This window comes from Lissotriton vulgaris, chromosome 12 (assembly GCF_964263255.1).
Source record: "Lissotriton vulgaris chromosome 12, aLisVul1.2, whole genome shotgun sequence".
NCBI classification, from domain to species: domain Eukaryota; kingdom Metazoa; phylum Chordata; class Amphibia; order Caudata; family Salamandridae; genus Lissotriton; species Lissotriton vulgaris.
The window spans coordinates 384,015,272-384,038,448 of NC_141700.1; the positions used below are offsets into that span (position 1 = coordinate 384,015,272).

Sequence of the window (23,177 nt, forward strand, 5' to 3'; positions counted from 1 at the left end):
CAAATGGGAATCGGAGCGCCATTGGTTGTTCCAGGACCAAGCAGTAGCGGGGCGTCCGCTCCAGGAGGTGCCTTTCTTGCATCGACAACACCGGCCCCCTAATTTATACGCCTCCTTCATCACGAGGGTACCACTAGAGGTCTGGGATCGAACCTGCATCCTGCACGACCTGACAACCTTCCCCTCTCCCCTCACGCCCCTGATGGAGAATCCTGACTTCGGTCCGGGTAGGAATGTCCAGGCTTTTGCACGGTGGCGCCCAGCAGGATGCCGATGCCTCTTTCACATGTATTCAGGTGAGGGAGTGATGCCTTTTGAGGAATTCCGGAAGACCTATGACCTCCCGGAGGCCGAACGTCTTAGGTATCTACAGGTCCGGCACTGGGCGCTTCACCCCCTGACAAGCTCAGTAAATATGAATACTGGCTTCTTTCGCGCACCACAGATAAGTGACTCATCTCAGACATATATCGACTCCTGGACAGGTACTCGCGCGTTTATAATGCAGGACCGGCAAGATGGGAAAGGGAACTAGGGCGGACTCTGCGCAACAAAGAATGGGAGGACATTTACTACCGCGCCCGACACTCGGCCTACCACATGGGGCTGACCGACACATTTACCAAACTAGTAACCTATTGGTATTACACACCAGAGCGCTTGCACGAGATGGGCCGAATGGGGGACGCACTCTGCTGGAGGGGCGGCGGGGAAAGGGGCACTCTGACACACCTTTTGTGGGATTGCAGTCATATACAGGGTTATTGGAAATTGATTCTGGATGAAGTCGATTCCGACTTTGAGACGGAGATCCCGCGATTTCCGGCCTATGTCCTATTGGGGCTCCCTAATGCTCTAACCTATCCTCTAAGAGCTCGTAGGGGTTGGTTGATAGCAATAGCGCTGGGCTCCGCAGTGCAGGCCCTGTGGCGAACCACGCAAGTCCCCACTCTTCAGAACTGGCTGTGGCGACTCTGGTCTGTCCTTGGTATTGAAAAACTCTCTTTGGTGAAAGCGGGGGAAGGGGCGAAATATGCGGAGCTGTGGCAGCCCTTTCTATCCCTTCTAGCCACCGAATTTCGAGAAGTGACCTGTCCTAGGTATTTAAGGTTGCTCCGCTTGTCACAGGTGAATGACGAATCAGGTTGAATGTGTGGGGATCAGTATGGTGTCGGTAGAAGGATCCGGAGGGTGGGAGTGGGGTGGGGGATTGGGGAATAGGTTAAAGGGATGGGTTAAAGTTTGGTGTTTTTCCTTTTGTGGCTCTATGAGCGCTGGACAAACTCTGCTAGTTGAGCTCGTATCTCCCAAGGACTACAAGACATTGTGACTTTTGCGTAGGGTGGAGCTCTGCGGATATTGCTAAACATTGGACGCATTGTTATCTGTAAGATACCCTGATATTTCCCAGCTATATGTAAGAGCCCTTTTCTTTTTTGTTTTAGTTTCTTTTTTTCGCAAATAAAGAAATTTAATACTAAAGCCTCCATAACTAGCCAGGGTTCTAAATCAAAGAACAAATGGCTCAGCAGATTAAAGGAATTGCTGAACCAAGCAAGGATCAGCACCTGTAAATTCTTCATAAGCAAGAACCAAGGTTCATAGAACAAGTACACACTTACCTCATGCATAAATGTAATTATTAGACTTCATGTAGTTTGTTTAAACAAAAAGTATTAGTCAAATTGTGAGTGGAAGGAAAAATGGAAAGTTAGTTACAAAGCAGTAAGCCAACAATGGATGCACTTAAGGTGTGCTTCTGAATTGATATAGAATGTTTATATTGGACCTAGACTGTTGCAGCACAGCCCTGTTAAGCACAGTAAAAACACAAAAGCACACATAAATGACTTTAAAGTCATTCACACATCTCTTAGCTAAAAAACATTCAAAAATAGGTTTGCATTGTTGGCATTAACCTACTAGTGTTACGTCAAGATGACATACACTATACATAGCATAAGACACATAGCATAAGACAATCGCTAGAAAGGCACTGGACTACCTTATCAAGGTCATCCAACTATACAGGCCAACCAGACACCTTGAGTGTGCCTTCATGAACTGGCTAGCTATCAAGCAGCAAGATGTAAAGGTGTGGCATGACCTTATTTTACACTATATACATACACATATTCTAAATGTCTGTCTAGCTGGAAGACTGGGATTTCAGAAGAGTCTGTTCACCATTGCCTATGATATACTTATGTCATCAAGTGCCATGGAATGGGCATCATAAGATAGGGCAACCAAGCTTGCAACTAAGTCCACTTACCTGGAAGTGCGCTCAAAACTGTTGCATAAGGCCATTGCGGGTTATACAAAAAACACACCAAAAATAAATACACTTTTCTCAGTACAGGTTTCTTGAGGAACTGAGTTAATAGTTGATAAGTACAATATTTTACAATTTCGGTGTATGGGTTGCTGCATTTTACATATTTTTTGAAGTACTAAAATACAAGAAGCAAATTAAAAGAAAGAGCTGTACCTGTGAAGCTGACAGAGGATATGGTTGATAGCTGCTTGTCACAGGAAGCATTTGAGGCATGCTTGTAGGGCTTGGACCCGGCACATGTGCCTGCACTTGAGCCTGGGCCAGAGCTTGTTGAGGTAACAAAACAAGTTGCCCGCTATCTGTTCTAATGAGGACCATCCCTAAGGGGAAAAAGTGAGATACACCTCTAAAATTACATTTCACATAGCTTTGAAGATATATTTATTCTAAAGAAATTTTAGGAACAGCAGTTTAAACAATAAGGATTTCTCAGTTTAAACAATAAGGATTTCTTAAGTAGGGCTATCCACTAGCGAGGGTATCCAGGCGCTCCTGGACATGTAATACTACATCTAGTGTCATTGCAAACACAATAAAGCATGTTAAAAACTTGTAAATAGACAGAATTTGGTCAAGAAACAGCGAAACCTAGTGAACAATAACACCAGTAGAACACAGAACCGAAAACCCACACCTGTAATACATGGCATAGACAATTATATTTCTAGTTTACTTTTTCTTTTAGTAATTCATACCTAGTGATGCCTCTTTGGCAATGCAGACATTTCGGATAAGTCAATACTTACTGCTGTTCAGCATATATGCCATTATGATGCTACGGCAGCTCATGGTGCTGAAGTACACACATGACTGCATCACCACATATGAACAAGCATTTTCCATAACTGCCTCTATTATAGTATTTTTTTTATTTACCATTCCAAGATGGCAGACTCCATTCATAGAGCAAGAAATAAAAGAAATAATTTGAACATGCGCTTGTGGAAATGTGTAATATTTTACTTAGCATAAAGCTGCAGCCATTTTGGCTGTGGTGTCCATTTGATTTCCTACGTAATTCTCCCGCCCTCTGCGGCTTGTCTTTTTATTGTGCTTGTGTTATCTATTTTAGTTGACTTCCTGACTCAGCTAAAAGCAATGTACATGCTGAGAGTTTGTAGCTGCCAGAGCACCTGGTCTCAGATGTTACCTGTCAATCATTTACTGCTGCCATAAGCATTTCTGCTCCCCCTCCCACTTTGCTGACCATGTAGTTATTCATCTGCCCTTGTTTGCTGATAACTATTTCTAAAACGTGTTCTTCCTATTTCTGTTCACATGCTTACAGTGCAGAAAACCTGTATAAAAGACTTGTGTTCTGTGACTTCAGTGTACTACCTCCTCCAGCACTTGAGAGTGCTGTATGGATGTGGTCCCACTCATGAGGTATTAATAAAATTCTTATTTATTCCTACTCCAGTGCTGATCTCTATTTTGTTGGTCTTTGAACCTGTCTTTGAGATGGGCAGCACCAAAACAGCCAGCACACAGTTTGTTAGCTCTGGCCACTGACAGAGCTTTCCATGCCAATACTGGTGTTCTTGAAGATTGCGATTCTCAGGGAATGTTCCGCAACATTTGCATTGAGCTAAGTACTTATGCCCCCAGAGTTATAGAAGCGGTCAAAAATGAGGCAGCACTTTTGAAACTACGGAAGAAATTCCCCTTTATGGAAGGGATCTTGAATGTGTACAGAGTACCACAGAGAGGTTTCATTGACTTCAAATGCCATGGTTGGTGAAGAGACATTTCTAAGCATCATTGCAAGCCACTTCTCATACTTGAAAAATAAAAGTTCCTGAATTGCTCTTCAAAATTGCTTTGTTTATCAAGTGGCAAGCACTCTAACATGGAACATGTTGCAGAGCCAAAATCACTAAAGGTGTCACCCAGCCTACTCTCAAGGAGATGTTTCACATTTACACCAATTATACTGAACACTTGGCAGACCAGGGTGTTTTCAGACTCTCGTTTTTTTATTACATCCACTACAGAAGTTATGTTTTTCCTTAAAAATCTAAGAATACAATAGAGTGTACTTTTTTTCACATCACTATCAATATGCGACCTAAGATCCTCACATTTCTTGCCTTTGGCATCATCACTCAGCAATAATTCTGTAAACGGTTACCACATGGATAATATAGAATTCATAGCCACTTGGACTGACAACCGTCAGCTAAGGGACACAGTTGGGATGACTCTTTCTTTGATGCCACACAAAGCATGAAGAGAGACATATTTGCATTTTAGTTCCTGTGCATAAGAAAACAGTGCACCAGAATGGACTAAAACATCAATAGCATTCCTTATTAACTCTGAAGATTGTAAAGATGCTTTCAGCATTCCATCTAGCCACTGGCAAGGATCTCCTACAAGGAAGCTCTTCAGCTCAGGTATCAGTTTTAACAGGTCATCACACAACTTTTTCATATAAGTAGCTGAATCACTGCAAATACAAACAATATCACTCCAATCTTTGTTGAACATGGAAAGAGCCTTTTTTGCAGAGCATTCCAAGTGACACTGCGTTCCATGTTTTCCAAAAGTCTGGTGTTTTGTTTTTACTACTATCCCAGATGCTTGGTAATAGCGCTGTTATCACATATACTTGTCACTATACCTTGCATTGAATGTTTAAAGCCTGAGGTGTTGGCTTGTGGGTAAATGTGATGACCCATATTAGGGAAGATTCTTATGAAACCAGCCATTTTACCTATCAGTTTCTAAAATAATTAAACAAAATCTAAAACATGCTTCTAAACCCTGCATCTTTAGACCAAAGACTACAAAACTGAAAAAAGCAAAAGGAACTCTAGAAGAATAATGTTAGCCCAGGCTTTCTTATTGCTAGCTTGTATGACAAAGTTACATTGTATTGGCCCCTTCAAGAAGAATAAAAATGACTGTCCCTCTCTTTTTTCTTTCTTTAAATAGCATTTAGTTTCTAGTTGTGCCAGTGTTTTTTCAGTGTTTATATGTTTTCACTGGTGAGGGCTATTTCTCTTTCAGTGGGGATTTCAGTTAATATAGGTTTAAACCTAAAACTGGACAGCCTACCTACTTAGGTCACCTCTTGTCTAAAGAGGGACGTGCACACACATCATACCACATTCAGACTATTGTAGACACTCCTGTACTCCGCACTCAGAAGGATGTTCATGCACTGTTTGGCCTCACTTCTTTTAGGCAGTTTTTCACACATTATTAAACCTTTGTTGGCCCTTTTGACTAAAGACACTCGGATGCCCCTCCCATGGACTGCTGAGTGCCAGAGCACCTTCCAACATTTACGCCAAGCCCTTTGTTCTGCACCAGTTATATGTCCCCCAGACATGTTGAAGAGTGACTATTTGTCCCAGTTAACTCGCAGCTTGTCTTCTATTTATCAGCAGGTGCGGGAAGCTCTTCCTACGTGATCCCTGTTGTATTGACAGATCTTCGTGCCATTTTGGTCACTGAAAAAGGATGAGCTGAGTCACCTGAAAGATCTGAGGAAGTCTTCCCGAACCACACGATCCCTGGTAGATCTAGTTATCTGCTTTGATCCAGGAAGAAAGACATTTCATCGCAGAAAGAGACTGTTTGAGCCACTGTCCTGGGTGGTTTAAGACTGACTACAAAGAGGGGCAGCCTATTAGTGACTACTCGTTTCAACGATAGTGAAGAAACCAACGCCTGCCCAGGACCTTAAGGCATCATCTATTTTGTTGTTTGCAGATGAAAAGGAGTTCGCCTAAGCAGAAGGAGATCACTGCGACAATGTGTAACGGCTGTACAATCTGCATCCTTGGTCTGACTTTGACTGCTGCATCATCACTACTGTAATGTGGGTAGTGGAGGAAGTAATGCCTGTAGCCTCCTTACCTAACATTACTGTTACATCACTTGCTACAAAAGAGCACAATCATTTTGATTTGCCGCAACATGAATAGGGATACCGGCAAAATCTGAGAAACAATTCATTTCTTCAAATGTTGCATCAGACACACCAGCTAAGCAATGCTACCAACTGTTGGGTTTTTGGTAAGATTCCTCCTAATCAGAACATAAAAGGAATCCAGTTGTCACTGCTGCCATTTTGTCACAATGGCTCATGCTCAGCTTGGTTCAAACTTCTGTTACCCCAACGAAGATGGGGACCCACAAGCAAAAGGGACTGCTTTAGAAATGGGAGAATATAGTTAAAGAAGTGCAGCAACAAACTATGTGTATTCAAATTCTAGGTCAGCTAAAGGAAATGGACCCCTTGTTATCTCTGTTGTCGTGACCACTGGCCCCCTTTGGGTACAAAGTACAGGCGATGTGCCAGTCGACCACACTAACTGTACTACAGTGATGCAGATTTCTACAAGAGGCCAAAGCAGCTTCCTTGCATCACGTTACACTTATTTTCTTTGTGGAACTAAGGCATACTACTTCCTACCTCCAGGCTGGTCTGGTACCTGTTACATTGCCTTCCTTCTACCTCCTGTCTTTTTAGCTCCCCCAACCTTCCATCAAGATTTGCAATTGTTCGATCACCGTGCTGGTAGTAGGGGGGAAAATGTGCAATCGCGGTCTCTGTAGTCGACCAGACAGAGACCAGAAGGGAACAATATAGACTTTAACAGAGGATTCTTATTCTTTGTTGGCCCAGTACAGAACAGTAAGCTGGTCCGTTGCCTCACCCATACAATGGAAGCAGTGATCAATCAGACAACTGAGGCCTTAGGGAACTTGACAGACGAACAAGCATCAATCCGTATGGTTGCTTTGCAGAATAGACTTGTTCTAGATGTAATTCTGGCTGATCGAGGTAGAGCATGCTGTATCATCAGATCCAGCTGTTGTGTTTTCACACCGGACAATTCACTTTCTGTATACGCAGTCATCTCCAAACTACACAAAATAGCTACTGAGATACATCAAGATTTAGGAACATGGACTTGGACTGGATGGTTCTGGAGCTTATTTTCTGTATGGGGTTTAAAAATATTATCGCCTTGGTCATAATTATTACAATTCTCTTCTCTTGTTGTTCATGTATTCAATGTGGGCCAATGCTTTGTTCATTCTGTATTTCTACTTGTACTACTTGTCTACCATCTAGAACAAATGTCCAGAATGTAAATGCCTGTTTAGTAATAGACCAAGAAGTTAGCAATATGATGCTAATTGACAACCATGATATTTATCATACCTCTTTTAAAGCATAAGAAAATGTCTTAGCTTATGCTAAAAGGGTTGTCTGTGGAAATGTGTAATATTTTACTTAGCATAAAGCTGCAGCCATTTTGGCTGTGGTGTCCATTTCATTTCCTTTGTAATTCTCCCGCCCTCTGCTGCTAGTTTTTTTACTGTGCTTGTGTTATCTATTTTAGTTGGCTTCCTGACTCAGCTGAAAGCAATGTACATGCTGAGAGTTTGTAGCTGCCAGAGCACCTGGTCTCAGATATTAACTGTCAATCATTGATTGCCTCCATAAGCATTTCTGCTCCCCCTCCCACTTTGCTGACCATGTAGTTATTCATCTGCCCTTGTTTGCTGATAACAATTTCTAAAACGCGTTGTTCCCATTACTGTTTACATGCTTACAGTGCAGAAAATCTGTATGAAAGACTTGTGTTCTGTGACTTCAGTGTACTACCTCCTCCAGCACTTGAGAGTGCTGTGTGGACGTGGTCCCACTCATGAGTGATTAATAAACCTGTTATTTATTCCTACTTCAGTGCTGATCTCTACTTTGTTGGTCTTTGAACCTGTGGACAAAAGGGTTACCCTTTACCAGTGTACCCCTAAAAAGGTTCATTTCCAGACGCTAAAACGCATTTTGAAGAAAAAAAACTGTCCTGGCAGCAAATTGAAGCTGCCCGCCATTCCGAAAACCTTTAATATATATATATTTTTTTTAAAACAGGGGTTAATAAATACCTTAATTGGAAGGTGGCTAAGAAACCGATGAGAAGGTAGGTTTAGTTACAGGGATTGGGGGGGTGCAGGTGAGCACTAAAGTACATTTTCAGCAGTGCGCGAATAGAAAGAAAAAACACTAAAAGTAACTAAAGGCCAAGCAGAATGTGGGTGGTGGGAAGTTAGGGGCGGGGGGGGGTAACAGCAGGCGGGATGGGAAGGGGGTAAGCAACAAAGGACGCGCATTAGAGCAGTTATTTCAAGCCTGGCGACTACACAAGCGCCCTATCGCAGAGACCCGGAGATCCATGCTCACACAATTTAAGGACCTCATCACTGATGACTCCCCCACCCTTCCCCAGACTACATAGACTCAGGACTGCTCACATCCTGGAGATGCAGGAGACACTAGCGGATCCTTGATACATGCCCAGGGGCACCCTCTAAGCATACTAAAGCATTTTTTTGAGTCTCTTTCTCATTATCAACTTATCTCTCCCTACCCCAAAGACCCCCACCCCTCATCCTGCCTTCAACCTTACCACACACTCCTGCCCTCACCCTAGCCACAATGTCTGAGTACCTGTCCAATGCTCTTACCTGTGCTTCTTACCTTCTCCCTGTTATCTTCCCTACCCCGAACCTATCCCCAGTTACATGTTCTCCTCCACATACCACAAGAGGTTTCCCTTATCCCTTTCTAATAGTTTCATTCTGCCATATCGGGACCCTTGAGCTACCCTTATTCCACTGGGATATTGGTTCATGACATATGTATGAATATTGAACTTATGTATCTGTTTTTCAGTCTGTATTCTCCCTGCTTTTAGAAGTGATTCTCGTTGTTAATATGTATAAGACCAGCAATTACAAAGGGACGGTCAATGGCTGTTCACTCCTTTCTTGCTCACCTTTTTACCCTCAAGGGATACAGACCATAAAACCTCAATAAAAGTTATTTAAAAAAAATAAAATTAGAGCAATTATTTTAGTGAGATGTACCACATTTTGGAGCATGTAAGAAAACATATGCACACCCCTTCCCTGCACCACTGTGAAAACGTGCCCCCCTGGTGTGTTGTAAATTGGGGGATTAATTAACCTTGAATACTGAGGGTCAACTAGCCCGCCAGGTATCTCTAGTAAGCGCCACGGAACTGCCTTACAGAGAGGTGGTCCAAGGCCACACATCTTTTTTACACCACTCTGCAACACAGCTCTGTGGCGCTTACTGGAGGTAGCTGGTGGGCTATTTGCCCCCCAGGGACCCTCAGGACTTAAGGGGACTTGATCCCCCAATTTACAACGCACCAGAGGGTGTGTTTGCACTGTGGTGCAGGGAGGGGGCCTGGCTTAATGTGACAAGTGTGCAAACGCGCACTGTGGCACGTTTTAAGTTGGGGAATTAAGTGTCCTTGAATCCTGAGGGTCCCTGGGAGTCAACTAGCCCACCATGTACCTTCAGTAAGCGCTACATAGTTGTGTTGCAGAGAGATGTAAAAAGGGGTGTGGTCTCGGACCACCTTTCTGCAACGCAGATCTGTGGAGCTTACTTGAGGTACAGGGTGGGCTAGTTGACCCCCAGGAACCCTCAAGATTTAAGGGGAATTAATCCCCCAAATTAGAACCTACCAGGGAGCGCGTCTGCACAGTGGTGAAGGGAGGGGAAGGGCCTGATGGGACGTGTGTACTTATGCAATCACTCCACCAAAACCCAAGCACTCATAAATTCACCATGCACTCTTTGCAGCACTCTAATCATCAAGTCACTATTCATGTAATGATCCATGCCCTAACTCATGCACTGCTACAATCCCCTGAGCAATACCCATGCAATCCAGCCATTGCCCTGTCACTAGCCATACACTCATCCAATCACCCAATGAGCACCATGTACTTATCCAATCACTCTGCTAAAACCTAGGCACTTCTAAATTCACCATGCACTCTCCTTGCAGTACTCTAATCTTCCAGTCAGTACCCATGTACTCATAGAGTGACCCAGGCACTAACACATGCACTGCTACAATCCCCTGTGCACTACCCATGCAGACCTCTAACCACCTACACAGTACTGATTCACTCCTCCAAATTCCCAGGTTGTACCTTTGCACTCCATAAATCCCTCTGGCACTACCCATGCACTCCTCCAATCACCCATCCAGCCTCATGTACTTATCCAATCCCTCCGCCAAAACCAAAGCAGTAATAAAATCACCATGCACTGTCCTTGCAGCACTCTATTCATCCAGTCAATACCCATGTACTCATGCAACGGCCCAGGCACAAACTCATCAGCAAATACAGAGGAGATCATGCTCATTGCAGTGGTACCCCAACGCATAGTGTTCCCTAGTGTATGTAGGTGTTTTCACTGTATTCTAAGTGTCTTTTAGCATAGCACTGGCTCCGGTCCTGGTTAGTCAGAGTCAGTTACCACCACTACCGGTCACTAAAAAGTTGGGGGCACAGGATGACGTTCTGCTCCTCTGTTGGTTCTTGCTGCACATCTCTTGCTTCTTCCTGCACTTTTCTTCGTCTTTCTGGACTTCTCTTGCCTCTTTCTGCATTTGTCTTGCTTCTTGCTGCGCTTTGCTTCCTCTTTCTTCACATTTCCTAACTTTGTAGGCATAGTTAGAAATTAGCATTTAAAAAACCATTGACATTCACTGAAAAAAACATAGGTTTCAGGCACGATATAGTTAGAAATTAGCATTTAAAAACTATTGAAATCACTGAAAAAGCCATAGGTTTCAGGCACGATATAGTAAGAAATTAGCATTTAAAAACCCTTATAAATTCACTCAAAAAAAACATAGGTTTCAGGGACGTTCTAGTTAGTTGGACATTACACTCATACAAAACCATGAAAATATCCCCCATTATAGTTAGTTCAGCTAACTATAACTGGCGCCCCCACAATCCACCGCTTATGACATCACATATTACATCATTCATGACATGGTCAGTGCCATCACTGATGACATTATCCACGTCAAAATCTGATGCACCTCCTCACACTTTAATATAATCTTTGATACACCCACTGTAAAATACAGACTACCATTTTCGAAACCATCAACACACCAATACTAGTTACTACATAAGCACTTACTGATTCCTAGGTCTACACACACATCCACTCATTCACCCATACAATCACTCTTACATACAGTCACTCATCAATACAACACTATCATATGCACTCATACACCTATACAGACACACACACACTGCCACTCATCCATGGAGTTACTCACAAACCGACTCAGTCATGCAAAGATTCAATCACACTCCCATTTCCTCACCTATACAGTTATACACACACCAGTTATACACACCAACTCACTTATTCAAGCATACACCAACACATACTTACTCTCTTATACAATCACTGATACAAGTATGCACTCATCCATACAGCCACTCTCACAATCACTGACTCTCACGGATAGTCATTTATATACTCCAACTCTCACATACACTGCATTTTACATATGTAGTTACTTGGACATGTACCACTGAGACATCCGTTCACTCACCAACACACCCATACACACTCAACCACCCATACAGCTGTTCCCACATGCACTCTTGAACCCATACACCCAGTGAATCAACCACTCAGACATCTATGCACACAGGCACATACCTCCTACCCAACCACACAAATACTCGGACAACTAATCAAAAAGCCATATAGACACTCATGTAGCTACTGACCAACCCATGCAGCAGCTTACAGAACAGACAGACAGACTGATGCAGACATTCACACAGTTTGTCACCAAGCCATTCATTCACTAAGACACATTTAATCACTCACTTACACAGTCAATCGCCCACTCATTCTTCAATACACCTTGGCATATATACAAAACATATTTAAACTTTACACAAACACAAAGTCACTGGATGATGTCATCAGTGATGTCACTGACCATGTCATGAATGATGTAATATGTGACGTCATCAGCAGTGCATTGCGGAGGCGCAAGTTATAGTTAGCTGAACTAACTATAACGGGGGAATTTCTATGGTTTTGTATGAGAAGAATGTCCAACTAACTATAACGTCCCTGAAACCTACATATATATATATATATATATATATATATATATATATATATATATATATATATATATATACATACATACAGTTATCAACAAAACATGTAGAACATGAATTGTCTCTTCTCTCTACATTACTCGCAAAATGTTTTCCATATCCATTATGGACACTCCCCTCTAAGGTAATCAGCCAACCAAAATGTACTATTTCGAATGCACTAGCACTTTCAATTCACGCAACTCTCTCGGTGCGTCATGTGACCAAGGCCTCTGCGAAGGCCGAAACGTTATGCTGGCGTGGTGTACTGAAGAATAAAAAACTCACCTGCACTCTGGGTCTTCCGTTCTCTTCCTGTTGATGGCTCTGGATGGTGGGCGCGTCGCTGTGAGGGAACGAGTGCGAAAATATATATATATGTATATATATATATCCAAAACATCAGGTTGCCCTGCAAGGAAACGCCAAACACAGATGGAAAATCTCCTTCATTTATTGTGGGCAGCAAGTACAGCGCATTTACTCCTCCAACAGAAGCGCCATACCGGTTTCGGGCTCCATGCCCTTGATCACTGGCTGTATGCTCAAAGTCCTGACAGCTGTGTGGACTAAATACCATTCTGCTCCGCCATTGTGGGACTTCATGCAAAGGTGCTTCCTGGCACATGTAGTCCGTGACTTTTCCAAAGTGGGTGCTTTACGGGGCTTTGTGCTAAAAACTGTTTTCCCCATAGTGGGTACTGTGGAGGGCAAACATCAAGGTACCTGCCAATGTTCATTTCCCACAATACCCAGTTTCCATCTCCTCATAGCGACCGTATTTCATAGATGCTGCGGTCCGCAGAGTATGCAGCGGGGCGTTTCCGCAGCGAGGCGCGCCGCAATTCAATGTCCAAAACACCAGGTTGCCCTGCTCAGGTTGCCCTGCAAGGAAACGCCAACACAGATGGAAAATCTCCTTCTTTCATTGTGGGCAGCAAGTACAGCGCATTTACTCCTCCAACAGAAGCGCCATACCGGTTTCGGGCTCCATACCCTTGATCACTATGACCTGTGCTTTTTCTGTGAAATGTTGAAACTTTTTTCTGGATTTAAAAATAATTATGTAATGTTCATAAGATTCTGAATTTTAGACTTTTTAATATCACTTCACTAATTTTATCTTATTTCTTCCTTAACAGACGACAAGGAAGGGACCCACTCACTGTATTCACTTTCACGGGTTCCCTATCCTTTTCTACGCAGAATCACCGAGCACTTAATTTACAGCTAAGCATCCAGAAGCACCAGGATCGCTACTTATACACAATAATTAGCACACTAAACACGATTGATTATAGAATTTGGGTACTTGGTACTATATACTGTGGTTGCAAGGCCTAAATAGTGGGGTGTATGATTGAATAGTCCATCGTGTATTTCACATGGTAATTGAGCAGTAATGACCGTGCACTACAGTGGAGTGGTACTTTACCTAGCGACCACTACTAGCCATGCCAAATATTTCAGGGCATGGCTATCGGTAGTTATCGTTAAGAGCAAGTTTCCATAGGAAGAGCATTTTTGGTTTTGCTTATAAATTTGGTGTTGTTTGAAATTTTCCAAACAAATTCATTGTTTATATCAGTGCCTATGTTGAAAGTGTGGGGGTAAATAGTCAACGGGGGCCAAGAAAAAAGGGGGGTCCCAAAACGTGTTTTCTTCATATTCATTTCCATAGGAAACTTTAGACAAGGCTACAGGGTGAACGGAATTACCCCAAATTTGGCAGGGAGAAGGGTTTTGGTCTAGAAAGCACGCTTTTGTTTTATTGGTGTAAATCCGTTCAGTAGTTTTTGCGAAATATCGAAATTTACTGATATTGATATTTGCGAATTCTGCCATCTGATTTGCTGAGGGGTTACGAGCTTTCTGCTTATTGGTTGCTAGCGCTGCAAGCGGTTGCAACTAGGAAGTGTTGGCCGCCATTTTGTGATTCCGTTGAAGCGAGTAAGGGGAAAAAAGTGGGAAAGAGGAGGGTAGGAGCACTGTAATCTCTGTGGGGTGTTTAGGGTGTGCTATAGAGGGGGTGTGAAGCGAAGTATTCACCCCTACCGGTGTGAAAGTGCTGGGCAATGGAAATCAAGTGAGGTATTGCCTAGAGTCTGATGCTGCTAAGGTGAGCTGGTGCGGAACTCAGGGATTAAAGTGTGAGCCCAAATTGTGTGTCTTATGCTGAGACGTCATGTGCCGTGGCCGCTGCCCCACACCTGTGGAAGTAGGGTCAGGATGTGTTTATACCTACTAGGACGAACTACTGACACGTACTGGTTTGAAAGTCCTGGGGTACGGAAAATATGTGAGGTATTGTCTTGAGTCTCATGGTGCTAAGCTGAGCTGCTGCCAGACTCAGGGATGAAAGCGTGAGCCCAAACTGTGTGTCATATGCTGTGAAGGCATGTGCTCTGGCTGCTGTGCCACATCTGTCCAAGTAGTGTCAGCATGCAGTTTTACCTACTTGGAGGAACTTTTGTTTCGAACATTGTAACTTGTGTATGGTGCTTAGGAGGTGTTACACAGGGAGTGCGAAGGTAAGTTTGCGCGTATCAAATCAATTCGGTATTTGTAAAGTGCAAACTACTCACTCCTACGGGTTTGATGGCGCTGGGGGCGTAAGCTGAGCTGCTGACGGACTCGGGGTAAAGCCGCTGAACTACTGACCCCTACCGGTCTGAAAGTGCTGGGTACGGAAATTAAGTGAGGTATTGCTCGAGTGTCATGCTGCTAAATTGAGCCCAAACTGTGTGTGCTATGCTGTGAAGTCATGTGCTCTGGGCGCTGTGCCACACCTGTCCAACTTGTATATGGTGCTTAGGTGGTATAGTACAGAGAGTGTGAAGGTAAATCAATACGGTATTTGAAAAGCGCAAACTACTCACCCCTATGGGTGAGTAGAGTCAGTGATCGAAGGGAGAGCTCTGTGCTGCAAAGTTAGATGGTCTGGCCGCTGCGCCACAACTGTGTGGAGAATACATTTTGGTGAAGGTCCAGGAGTTGCCGTTACCTAGCCCTAAAATAGCGGGCATAAGATGTCAATTACAGGGTGGCTCTAAAAAGAGCACTTGTGTTCATTAGTTGGAGTTACATATAAGTGCGGATGCACAGCTTTAAGTTATTCAGCGAAACTCTATTTCCCTGATCTGTGAAGTGTACTTGATCACTTCTGCAGATATCAGCCATATCAAAACGTATGTTGTTGTTGTAGATGGACCCCATTTTGTGGTCTCTAAGGTTTGCACACAGCCCTTTGTTGACTTTCTTCCTAGATTTTTCAATCTGAGGACAAAATTGTTTTGACCATTTTCACTTCTGTCTTTGGCATATATTGGAATATACAAAGAGAGTTTGAGGCAAAAGTAACATCAATTGTACAAAGGTGTCCTTCATAAGCATTTCCAAACCTACCCAAGTCAATGTGCCTAGGTTGTTTCCACCACAGAGCACAATCATGAGGTCAGGGTGTTGGAGATTCAAACAGGTTTTAACCAAAGGCAACAATTGGTGCCACTTCAATCCTCTCTGTGCAAACCATTTAATGTTCACATTTTGTAAACCAAGGTCTAAGTCAATACGTCTCTGTTCTGCATACCTCTTGCACCAGAAAATATAGCTATGTCCTACGATCTACAATAGCATTTTGAAGGTATGGCTGAAAGGTATGGAAAGATGTCTGTAGCTCATGCAGTTCCTTCGTAGAATAAGAGATATGTTTAAAGATGGGAAACAACTTTTTTTGCCATACAAAACGATACCGGATTGAGAGATGAAACGCGTTGTTTTTTAAAAGTAGGGTGCACATTTGTTTTGAGGAAAAGCATCTTTGTGATTGGTTAAGAGAAATCAGTTTCCAATTGGAGTACATATCATAGGATAAAATGTGCTCAACTTAACCACACCTGCTACTTGCATTTGGAAGGCACTATTCGAACTTAAAACAATTGTGAACTTTTAACCTGCACATGCCGTTAAATGTTCGAGAAAATGTTGCAATAAAATATCGTTAGGTTTAAAAAAAATTATGAACTTTTAACCTGCACATGTTGTAGAATGTTCTAGAAAGTGTGTTGATAGAATACGTTGCACTGCTGACTTCTATGTGTCGTTGAATATGAAAAAAAAGTTTATATGGAAAATTAGAAAGAACCTAATGGAGAGAAGTTTTGAAACGTAAAAGAATCAAGGAAGTATTCTAATTTGTTCTTTACATGTATTTATGTGTGGAGGAACAAAGTTATAGAAACAACAGTACCAGCAAGAGGAAGAAACAGGGAGTGAGAGACAGGGGGAGATGGGCACAATGGCACACATGCACAATCAAGTACAGCATAAGTATAGACAAACAATGGCCAAAATGAAACACGCCAACAAGGAGCACAAGTCACACAACCCGCCAACATCACACCACTAAATGAGCATAGAAGTGAAAACCACGCTGCAGTCACAGAGGATGTGTACAAAGGCCGGTCGTGGGTGTTGTGGGATGTCTGCGACCGTGGTCATCATGGATGAGATGCCCAGCATGTGGCACATGGGCGGGTTCACTGTGTGTTACATTGCCAAACAGCTGCTCCTCCCACGAGCCCCCACACTTTCGTATGGCACAGCATTGTAATGCCTATTCTGGCATGTCCTGGGGCATTCCAACTACACCATGAGAGTGCCGTTTGGTGGTGGTGCATGCCACTTTACAACATGGTCTGCTGCGGCCCTTGTGGCAGGCCACACCAGAACACAGTTACACACTTACCGCACTTCCTGCAAACAGACATGTCCGAAACACCCCGTTTCCCTTGCCGGATAGGCACACCCCTGCGCTGAACTGTGTATGCCGGACCAGCACACGCCTGTTGTGCATGTAGGAGGATGGATGCGTAGCTACATGACATGGTAACGTCTGCTGAAGACAGCAGACTGTGATGTTGCAGGGCCCGTGCCTATCATGCTAACACAATGACCGTACGGACACACTTGCTCAGATGAGGGTTTGGGGTCGTTGGCGGTCCTGGTGTTGTTGTAATGAGTCTTGTGGCCCTCATGGGTATCCCTGTATCCATATCCACCTTCATCGAAACATGGATGCCCAAGGGCACACTCTCAACATGGTTAGCGGTGGAGAGAACCCATCGGTCCCTAGCACCTAAACAACCGCCCGGAGCCCCGCACACTGTCCCATAATAGCCTGGATCCTAAGACCGGGACGCAATCCTGCAGGAGGCACAGTCCCTGGGACCCCTAAAATTCCAGAACCACACCATCATGGTGTTTCCAGATTACACCAAGGAGGTACAAGACCAGCAACACTCCTACAAAGAAGTTAAGAAGAAAATGCGCGCTCTTGGCCTTCAAAACAGACTCCTTTTTCCAGGCCGTCTCTGCGACATCTTACAGGGCAAAACACCGTTTTTTGACTCGCAGCAGGCTGCCTGGACATGGCTGATGGAGGAGCACCCCCTCGGGTCTCGACCAAACTCTTCACCCGTGCCTTTGGGACCTCAGACCTCGCGGCCTCAATACCCCAGACAACAACGCAGGAGGCATACACAGTCCAGCAAGGGGCGTCAGTCCCACAGAGAGGCATCCAGATCACGGAGCCTGCCTGCTCTCAGGCCCGGTAGCACTCCCAGCTCCCCGGGCTCATAATCCCGCCAAAGGAATCACTCTGCTGGAAACTCATCCGGAGAACGCCTCCCATTGGGAACCCTGGACTTGGCGACTGCGGATTTGGACCTCTCCCTCAGCCCAACAATCTGATGCCCTATGAAGGGAGGTGACAGAGAAGGAGGTCAATGCTGCCTATCAGTTTAATGTACGGACCACACGCTGTGGAACTCGATGCATTTGCAAGAGGCACGCTCACATCAGACGTCGGAGGAGTCGGCCCACGCCCTGGAGACTGTGCGCCCCTGGGGACCTTTTGTTTCCCGAGGCGACGCACTTCCATTAGCCGTGGTGCACTCTGGTATGCCTTACCAGGCAACTCTGACTCTGGGTTCCTCACAACCCATCGCACCTGACGGAATAGACCTAACCAGTGCCAAGTCCCCACTGTTTTACCTTCACGGGCGCCATGGCAGAGTTCTTGTTCCAATCTGTTGCTCTATCTGCCAAGATAATGAACATCCGTATGTAAAGAGGGGTCCTCCACGCACTCCAACCCGAACGTTTTAGTTTGGTTACTTATTTTGCCTAATTAGAACAACAGACGCTTCTGTTCCTAAAGTATAGGGTGGGGAGAGGGGTAGGGAGGGGATTGAGACTGATGTCCTGTTTTTGTTGTTATTGTGTTGCCACACCAGGCTTCTTACTGTACACTACGATAGTCCCACATACCGCTTGCGATATACAGTCACAATTACTGTCCTGCACTCAAACCAAACCCCAGTTGCACCCACAGCTAACCCGGGCTTGTGGACCTCCGATCTCACCTGCGTCCACCAGGAGGTGTGCGAACGATACTGGAATCTCCCCCCACACACTACCCTGAAACGTTAATGGGCTTCTTGATAGGGTCAAACAAACAGCTGTCCTACGCTAAGTCCAACGGCAGGCAGCTGACATTCTCCTACTCCAGAAGACTCACCTCATGGGCAACCCCTGCCCGTTTCTAGCGCGATATGGGTATGATAGGGTCTGGCACTCTGGGTTTGCCCGTGGCTCTCGGGGGGGGGAGTGGCAATCTTCATACAGTGTAATCTCCCTTTTGTGCTCACACAGGTCACTCACGACCCCCAGGGAGGCTGTGTAGCTCTGAGTGGAACATTAGGAGATAACCCTCTTAACCTAGTCTATCTACTCACCCCCATCGCTGCCCGCAACGACTCGAGCACACCACAGACCTCATCATATCCTTACCTCTAGGTGCAACAATAGTTGAGGGTGACTTGAATGCAGATCTCAATCCCTACCACGACACTACAAGCACACTGTCCGCTGCAAGAACCACATACGCCCAACATTTGGCAAACTGGTAAAGACTTCCTGGGCTTGTGCGACGCCTGAAGAATCTGGCACACCCAGAGTAGGCAGTTCACTCATACATCAGCTGCACACCACACCCATGCACGGATAGATATATGTGTCCCGCCTACTGACTGCCAAACAATTAGAGACATCTGTATCCTTCCCAAGGGCATATCGGACCAATCACCTGTACTTCTAAGCATTGGGAAACCGCCTAACGCATGCGTCCTCCAGGAAGAAGAGTTTAAAAAAGCAATAGGGGCAATACTTCAGCAATATTTCCTCACCAACACCGGCTCTGCCCTATCTCCGAGTACTCTATGGGAGGCGAGCAAAGCCACCATCAGTAGCTTCGCCAAGGGCCAACTTAAACTCAAGTGACTAGCCCAGACACACTAGATCCCCCTGCCTGCGAGAGGCCTAGGCGCTGCTTCCCGAACACAATACCCTCCCGAAGACCGAGACGAGACTCAAGAAAGACAACTTATACACCTGAGGGGCGAAATCAAGCAACTCTCCTTGGACGTCGCAAAGCACCTATGGAGATCCTCTATAGTTAGGGTATATGGCTTGGGTGACAAGAACGGGAAAACCCTTCACAAACTAGTTACATAGCCTAAGGCCAATCGCATAATTCCGGAGATTGTAGACCCAGACGGTCTGGCACATCGTTCCCCCCTGGCAATGGCCCGGGCCTTTGCCTTCTACTATCGCAAGCTATACTCAGTGCAGCGCCCTGACACTTCCCTTTCAGAACTGCTCAGCTCGGTTCATCTCCACCTCCCTCACCTCAGCACAGCTGAGTCTGCTATTTTGGACTTCCCCATTACCCGTGAGGAGATCAATGACGCCAGAGCCCACACCTCGCCGGGCCAAACACGGGCCTGAACGGTCTCCCACAGGAGTACTACGCTATATATTAGGAGATCCTCCTCCTGCATTAGGAGATCCTCCTCCTCCTCCTCCTTCACCTCTGAGCTCTTCGCTGAAGCCCTTAAGAAGGGCTCCTCCCCCTCCCCCCCGAGACAGATCTTGCCTAATGATAGCTACCATAGTACCCCATAGACAGGGACTAACAAACTCCCTTTCTAAACTACCCTTATTTCTTTTCATCACTTTCTCTCTTTTCTTTCATCTATTTTGAAACAATTCACAGGATGTATGTAAATCATTTAGTATGTTTGTAACCATAGTAAGACCATGAAATATGAAGAGTAATATTGTGTTTACGTCATGAACTGTTTCAAATTGTGAAAAATACACCGAATTGGTTCTTTATCTTCTCTATGTATATATGTGTAAACATGTCTTGTTATAACTACCATGAATATTGAATGAATCATTAGGCGGTATTAACATCCCTATGTAACCGTTAACTGGCACAAAAATTATCTTTGAAATGTCAACTGTTTTGCACTAAGAGACAAGATTGTAAAGATTTTTTAAATATCTTTTCACAGCATCACGATGGTACAGTCCTGAGGAAGACACGGTCATGTGTCGAAACGCATAGACAGGAAACCATCCATTATTTTATATTATAACTCGTTTCGTATCAATGAATGCATATGCTACAATGCTAAAATGTTTTATCAAGTCTCATCAATGATTTACTGATTTTATCAAATATTAATTTTTGTATGGAATTAAAATGTACTTTACATGCTAAAACAGTTGTTCATCATTATTAGTTGTGGTTTGTTTGCCATCTTTTAAGTGCTAGTAGGTAGTGTGTTTTGCCTGGGTGCGTTTATTTACACATATTGTTTACCCTGACCCAGGAATTTGATCCAAATCAGGGGGTCCTTGTTTCTTCACACTCTGCAAGCAGTAGCTCCAGCACAGGGAGCTACCGAAACAGACAACGGGGAAGAGGTAGATACAGCAGTTGGCAACAACCATGGCCACAACATCCCCCAGGGACCAATATGCAGTGCACTACAACTCCAGGGAAAATTATGTACTTCTATACAGTCCCCAAAATACACAAGAACAAGATACCACAACCCAGCCGCCCCATCGTCTCGGGCTTAGGGTCACTGCTGGAACCCCTCTCTTGCTACTGTGACTTCTTCCTACAGCCCATAGTGCGGTCTACCAGCACCTACCTGAAGGATACAAAAGACCTCCTGAGACTGATTGACAACTTGGCATACAATCCCGAGACCTCCTTTCTAGTCAGTCTAGACATGGAGAGTCTATACACCAGCTTGCCACAAGACAATACACTAACTGTACTCACATTGGCCTTGGACAACACGACTTGGAACCACCACACTCCTAAACAATTCATATAAGAGTGTGCATCATTAGCACTCAAAGACAACTACTTTGAATTTGAAGGACAAATATACCTGCAATATGGAAATTGCATGAGAAGCATTTTCGCTCCCAGTGGGGCGGGACTCTATGTCCACAATTTTGAGATGACCTGGCTATTCTTTCACAACTGGTCTCAAATTCCCCAGATCACATTCTATAAACGCTATGTCAACGAGATCCTTCTAATCTGGGAAGGTGATGAAGATTCTCTCAAAACCTTTTGCCAGTGGATTAATATCTGTGACCCGAACCTCAAGTTCACTCACAACAATTACAGGCACAATAGGATTTTCCTGGACCTGGAGATCAAAGCTGAAAATGGAAAACTTAAAAGTAAAACACACTTCAAGCCCACAGCCCGCAATTCATTACTACACTATACAAGTTTTTACCCAAGAACCTCCCTTACGGACAATTTCTCCGATTGCGCAGGAATTGCAGTGATGTGCAAGATTTCAAGGATCAGGCTAACGCCCTGAGCACTAAGCTGCAGTATTGTGGATACCCTAAAAAGAGAACAGAAAAAGCAAAAAAGTGTGTATGTAATCAGTAACCGTGAGGGGTTGCTTGAGACTATTGTAAGTACCGATGTCTCCATCCCCCTCACGTGTGATCACATACAACTTTGTCTCCAAGAAAGTGTCACAAATCATCAAAATAAACTGGAATACACTGCACACCGGCAAACTGAAGTGGGAAAACCCCTTACTATCATACAGAAGGGCCAGATCCCTCAAAGATACCCTAGTATTCACGTGCCCCACACAACTGTCCCAACTCAACAACACAGTTTTGAATGTGTGGGGCCTTCTCAACATAGTCAGCTACTTTCCATGCGGTAATTGCAGCGTTTGTCACATTACTGAAACCACCAAAAGCTTATCGCTGGAACCAGGGAAAACCTGTCATGTCAGACAACATACTAACTGCATTACTGCACACGCCATTTACCGCATTGATTGCCCCTGCGGTCTCACCTATATTGGTATGACTAATCGAAAAGTGAAAACCTGCATCTGCGAGCATCGCAGCACTATCCGTTGCAAGAAAAACACCACCAGGATGACCAACCATTTCCTAGAGGCAGGTCACACCTCAAAAGACATGCGGTGGGTCGTGATAGAAACACTGGACCTGGCAACCACCAACATTCACAGTCGGCTCTTGGAAGAAGGTACAGCGTTGAATTTACCCCCTGTCCAGCCATCTGACTGGACTTTACGACAATATCCTGTGGAACTCCTTAAGCAAACAATCTTCATACCATCAATTGCATAGAGTCTAGCCACTTAGACAAAACCAGATATGACTTCACATCAGACACATTAACGCAATGCCATAATGTCTACATTGCTTCTTCTCATCTTCCTGCCGCTCTAGGCAAAGTGATCATGCGGACGTCACCTCTTCTCACCTGCCTGCCCAATCACACAACGTTCATGACCTAATATGCAGGGCAACATTATTTTAATTTTAATTTCCTTCCCAATCAGCACAGCAAAAACTTCTGGATATCGGGAACAATCTCCCTTTCATTTTATGAGGGTACACTGCCACT

General features: G+C 44.4%; 1 protein-coding gene across 1 annotated transcript in view; it reads right to left on the reverse strand.

The window, feature by feature from the left end:
- Window positions 1-23,177, reverse strand: part of LOC147674083 (transcription initiation factor TFIID subunit 4B-like) — a 1,347,443-nt gene that overhangs the window by 1,296,614 nt on the left and 27,652 nt on the right. Inside the window, exon 2 of the mRNA XM_086945146.1 lies at window positions 2,492-2,658. Within this exon, the coding sequence (XP_086801272.1) occupies window positions 2,492-2,658 (167 nt within the window). The remainder of the gene's footprint in view (window positions 1-2,491; window positions 2,659-23,177) is intronic.